This window comes from Tachysurus fulvidraco, chromosome 25 (assembly GCF_022655615.1).
Source record: "Tachysurus fulvidraco isolate hzauxx_2018 chromosome 25, HZAU_PFXX_2.0, whole genome shotgun sequence".
NCBI classification, from domain to species: domain Eukaryota; kingdom Metazoa; phylum Chordata; class Actinopteri; order Siluriformes; family Bagridae; genus Tachysurus; species Tachysurus fulvidraco.
The window spans coordinates 787414-793115 of NC_062542.1; the positions used below are offsets into that span (position 1 = coordinate 787414).

At 37.5% G+C, this 5702-nt stretch overlaps 1 protein-coding gene across 1 annotated transcript; it reads right to left on the bottom strand.

Moving 5' to 3' along the window:
* LOC113657999 (B-cell receptor CD22-like) lies at nucleotides 1-5354 on the bottom strand. Its single transcript, XM_047808578.1, has 9 exons — nucleotides 5280-5354; nucleotides 3917-4276; nucleotides 3462-3716; nucleotides 2813-3067; nucleotides 2594-2705; nucleotides 2385-2439; nucleotides 2170-2273; nucleotides 1300-1401; nucleotides 1-760 (listed from the first exon to the last, which is right to left on the bottom strand). The coding sequence occupies exons 1-9, from the start codon at nucleotides 5320-5322 to the stop codon at nucleotides 697-699; spliced, it is 1350 nt and encodes a 449-aa protein (XP_047664534.1). The 5' UTR covers nucleotides 5323-5354; the 3' UTR covers nucleotides 1-696.
* Between the last annotated feature and the right edge of the window lie 348 nt (nucleotides 5355-5702).

Genomic DNA, 5702 nt, shown 5'->3' on the forward strand with positions numbered 1-5702 from the left:
ATGACTAGCAGGCATATATACAGTACATATATAATCTAAACAGTCAGGATGTACCTGTGCTGATGAAAAAGATCTTTACCAACATGTCATTTACAGGATATACAATACTTTACATCCTGTTTGTAAAAGATTCATGACACGATGGATTCAGAAGGGTCTAAAATCCCAGAGCAGTTAAATCCATCACCACATAGAAAACTAAAACAGTCTAGCAAGCCAGAAGAAGAGGAAGGAGAAAAGGTAGAATAACTACAGGGTTCCTACTTGCCCTTGGTGCTTGGACCCCTAATTACAATGAAGAAATCACACGAATTTAGACTTAATTAGAGAATCAATTCCTTTGTAATAAATATAACACTGGCTCTGTTGGAGACGATACTGTCACAGCCCGACTTCATAAGCAACGTCTGGGAATGATTTATAACTGGACAGCTGCTATATATTTTGTTAAATATTTAATGAAATACTCAGTTTGGTTTGTCAATTGAAGCCATTTGTGTAACTTAAAATTACTAAAATGTAAGAGTTTAAATGCCCTTCTTAACAGGATGTGTACAGCAAATAAATGTCCTGTGATATTAACAAGTCTTAAATCCTAAAGAATTACATGCATTGGGAAAATGTATGATGAGGTTTTATGATGATGTCTAAATAAAACTCATCTGCACTGGAGTTGAATGAGGTGTGAAAACATCATCAGGTCATTTTCACACTGCTGTAGATAACAGAATCGTTCTTCTGCTGCTCCGTGTGGTCACACCTGAAATTACACACAAACCTGTTTATAAACCACACACTCTGTATGTTGGTCTGCTTTATGCTACACTTTGTGGTCTCTTTCCAACACACAGACATTTAAAAATATAAGCGAGTCTGTTGAGGAAATGATGAATGTTTCTAGCTGTGATGGCGTCAGTGAGAACAGGAACTAAAGTCATGTAACAGATGTTCAAGAGCAATAGAACGTAATTATAAACTTTTAATAATGTGTTCATGTTCTTTAATAATGAAAACTGGCTGGTTGTGGTGGTGTAAGATGAACTACAACATGCTGCTTTTGATAAAAATGCTATAACAGCAAACCACTGAGTGTTTTATTCCTTATTTATTAACTAAACCCCAGACTGACTTTAGAGAATGAACAATGAGAACACACACAGCTTTACAATTCTCCTTTAGTCTCACTTTAACATGACGCTGTTTTCCATAACAGATTAAATCACACGCTGCTTTTGAAGTCATTATTTGTGGTAATTATTAAGTCATTAACATGTGGATATTTTATCTTTTCACTCTTACCGTTTGGTGGCTTTGTTGGGTTTCTTCAACACAGATGCATAAATGTCTCCTCCTTTATCTAACACTTCTTTATCAGGCTGAGGATCTCGGTTTAGCTGTGAACTACGAGAAAGAGAGAAAAAACCCCACAGCTAACATAGTGTAGGTTTATACATTTCTACATTATTCTCCATTAGAGTGAAATATCATGACGCCATTCTTAAAGACTTCTTTATCCTACACTATACGTGTCATGATCTACAGGTTTACACACAAACTGCATGGTTTTATAAAACTCGGCAATTCATTTTAAACTCCGAAACTTTTACTCACTCACTCACTCATTCATCTTCTACCGCTTATCCGAACTTCTCAGGTCACGGGGAGCCTGTGCCTATCTCAGGCGTCATCGGGCATCGAGGCAGGATACACCCTGGACGGAGTGCCAACCCATCGCAGGGCACACACACACACTCTCATTCACTCACTCACACACTACGGACAATTTTTCCAGAGATGCCAATCAACCTACCATGCATGTCTTTGGACCGGGGGAGGAAACCGGAGTACCCGGAGGAAACCCCTGAGGCACGGGGAGAACATGCAAACTCCACACACACAAGGTGGAGGCAGGAATCAAACCCCGACCCTGGAGGTGTGAGGCGAACGTGCTACCCACTAAGCCACCGTGCCCCCCTCTCGGAAACGTTTATTTAATAAAAATAAGAAAAAAATGCCTCATATTTCAGAATTTATTTCACATTGTGGCATCATTTAACATGATAGTGAATTTACATCATCATACCTCTAATAAATATCAGATTTTCACAACATATTTAACTCTATTTTAAAAACAAGCTCCTTTCTATACTTTCTCTATTTTTTTTTTACCTTTTGGTTGTTTTTAACTGGACAGACGAGTAAATCACTTCCTCATTGTTCAACATTTCTTCCTCAACAACATGAGAAACCTGAGAGCTGAACTGTGGCTTTGTCTGTAAAAACACAATGCATCAGAATTAAAGTACAACAACGTGGGAAAATCACCAACACTTTACGCTTTTTAAAGGTCCACTTAAAGACACAGATCTTTGAGAAGGTCTTACTCGTGTTTTCTCTCCATTTTCCCCCACGTTTTCTTCTGGAGCTGTAAATTTCCTCCTAACAGAAACAGAAAACACACAGTGCACATGGACGTGCTCCAGGATTCACCCTGTGACCTCATACATCTGACTTAAACAGAGTAAGGAACAATACTGTACATGTTAAATATTGCTGTGTAGATTGTAATGTATGGAGCCATGATGAGTTTTACCTCCTGTTGTGAATCACAGCTCCTGAGACGACTGAGACGAAGACACTCACTCCGATGATCACCAAAACAATGACCCAGACTGACTGGTGTTCAGGATTTTCACCTGTTAAATCTAATGATATTCACTTGTTATAGACGTGTTAATGCACATCATGATGAAATTATTTCCATCAGTAATCATGTGAGACATTCAGGATTGTTGTGAGCAGATGGACTCACCCTCCACGTGAAGGCTGATGGTTTCAGATCCTGACGTCTCACCGGTTCCCCAAGTGCAGGTGTAATTCCCAGAATCCCTCAGGGTTAGAGCAGGAAAGTGAAGAAAGGGTCCTGATGTATATAAACGCTGGTTGTTCTTAGACCACACAAACTGTGAGGAAGTGTGTGTGCAGCTCACATCACACGTCAGATTTAAGGAGTCTCCTTGTTTAAGGGTTCCGTTTCCACTGAGTCTGATTAGTGACACCTTTAAATCTTTTTCAGAGAGCAGGAAAGACACACGCACTTTCGTGAGACTGGGTGGCAAACACACACAAACACACACTTACACATTCACACACACACACACACACACACACACACACACACACACACACACACACACACACACACACACACACACACACTCACACACACTTGTGAAATGTGAGTAATATATTTCACTTCCTTTATTGTGTCAATTTTTTTCTTCTCTTCACAAAATAGTTGTAAATAAGGAATATGGTACAGAATAAAGTAAACAATAAAACACAACATGTTGTGCTGCTTTTACAGTAAAACAGTTTTTAGAGTTAAATATTGAAGTCAATACAAGTTTATTTTTTCCCGCACTAATAATTTTACACATGTTGTGAGCAGATGGACTCACCCTCCACGTGAAGGCTGATGGTTTCAGATCCTGACGTGTCACCGGTTCCCCAAGTGCAGGTGTAATTCCCAGAATCCCTCAGGATTAGAGCAGGAAAGTGAAGAACGGGTCCTGATGTATATAAACGCTGATTGTTCTTAGTCCACACAAACTGTGAGGAAGTGTGTGTGCAGTTCACATCACACGTCAGATTTAAGGAGTCTCCTTGTTTAAGGGTTCCGTTTCCACTGAGTCTGATTAGTGACACCTTTAAATCTTTTTCAGAGAGCAGGAAAGACGCCACGTCAGTGACTCAGGATTTCTCACACAGATAAAAATCTAGTTATTTAATAATAAACATTTCTTCATTTACAAACAAATGTCCACAAATTCATTTACTTTATTCCTTTTGTTCAGGAAAGAAAATGATGCAGATAATAAATCATTTGGATTTTAATTTAATAAATAATATTTACCTGTAACTTGTAGAGTCACTCCAGGTTCACCTGTCCATTTACCACCAGTCACATTAGTAATAAATCTGAATCTGTAAACTCCAGAATAACTGAACTGTACATTGTGGATTAATAAAGTACAGTCTGATTTGTCGTCTCCAGTGAACTTAAAGTCTGACTTGGTGTTTAATGAGCTGTTATAAACATACTCATCTTCACACTTATATGTGTTTAAGTTACTCGAGCACCAAAGCTTTTGTTTCACCTGATGACCTTGTGGATAATAATAACTACATTTAATGGCGACACTGAATCCTCTCACAGCACAGATCGGTTTATCAGGATATTTCACATCCCATTTACTGTCCTGAGTGAAAACACCTGTGTAGAAATAAATACAGATTAAAAGAGTGTGATGAAGTTTTATATGTTGTGTTTGTATCAGTACACAGTGTGTAGACACTGTACATAAACACACATTTAAAAATTATTTAATATCTGTACAGTACTTTTTATCTTTTTATTTTTTACATTTTATAGGTTATGAAAATGATCAGATGTTATAAGTTATAGAATGTTATAAAGAAACACGACGACTCATTTCTAATGATAGAGACACGACAGACCTGTGGTTTATGTACACAATATACACACACAAACTCACACTTCTAGATCTAGAACTAGTTTGGATTTTACTCACTAATTTATCTTTTAGATTAAAAAACAAACATGTTTGTTGAGTTCATATTCAGTTCTCTTCACTTTTATGTAGAAACTGGAACAAGCATCGGCTCAGTACATCCCACACTAACACTATTAACTTTCAACATAGAACACATTGTATATAATGACATGACACCTAAATATACTGTAATAGCTTCAATAAAACAAGAGGTAGTTCGGGGGATGTCGTAATGTAATGAGTAAGAGTGCAAAACTTAACAAGGTTTAAAACTCTTTCTAATCCACAGCCCTGTAGTGACATAATCTTGTTCAATTATCCTGAATGATGTGTTTAAAAGAAGCAAATTTATCATTTATTCTGTATATCAGGATCGTAACAGTGCACTCAGAGCCCAGGACCTGAGCAATTTAAATGTTTTTAATAATTTTACTAATGTTGTGTTTTATTTCTTATTAATGATCATGATATTGTAACTTACTTACTGCTAAATCAGAAATCTTTCATCAGATCAAAATGAAATGTTCACTAGCATTAGACTGTGTGTGTGTGTGTGTGTGTGTGTGTGTGTGTGTGTGTGTGTGTGTGTGTGTGTGTGTGTGTGTGTGATGCAGTAAGTGAACCTACACACTATAACATCCATCAGCATATAATAAAAGTCTGAAGAATAATTCTGTCTAAGAGTGAGATGATGTTTCATACCAGACAGCACGAGCAGAATCAGAACCAACTGCAGCATCTTCATCTCTTCTTCAGTGTCTGAGAAATAAAAGTACTTCCTGGACTAAAACAATTCACACAAAACTCACACCATGGGTGTCAAACTGTTCAACACAGGAAGTTGAGGTCTTCTGAACCCACACACATGTTCTTATACATCCGTTTTGACCCAGAAATAAAGTGTACAGACAAATTATCTGGAGATTTGACCATCAGACATGATTTTGATTACGATCTCCCTTTCCAAAGGCACATTAATATGGAGACGTTCCACATCTCTGAAGTAGATATGATGATGTATAAAGTCGAGAGAGGTCGATATCATGTGACAGACATTTAAAGACCTCAAGCACCAACAGTGATCATCCACCTAAATGAAACTGTGTGTGAACAGAAAACTGAAAT

What these genes read in the sequence shown, in the direction of transcription:
- LOC113657999 (XM_047808578.1), bottom strand. Translation starts at nt 5,322, where the DNA reads ATGAAGATGCTGCAGTTGGTTCTGATTCTGCTCGTGCTGTCTG. An exon ending in AGTGACTCTACAAGTTACAG is followed by an intron (nt 3,717 to 3,916) that starts GTAAATATTATT and finishes TCTCTGAAAAAG; the next exon opens with ATTTAAAGGTGTCACTAATC. An exon ending in CAGTTAAAAACAACCAAAAG is followed by an intron (nt 1,402 to 2,169) that starts GTAAAAAAAAAA and finishes TCTTTCTCGTAG; the next exon opens with TTCACAGCTAAACCGAGATC.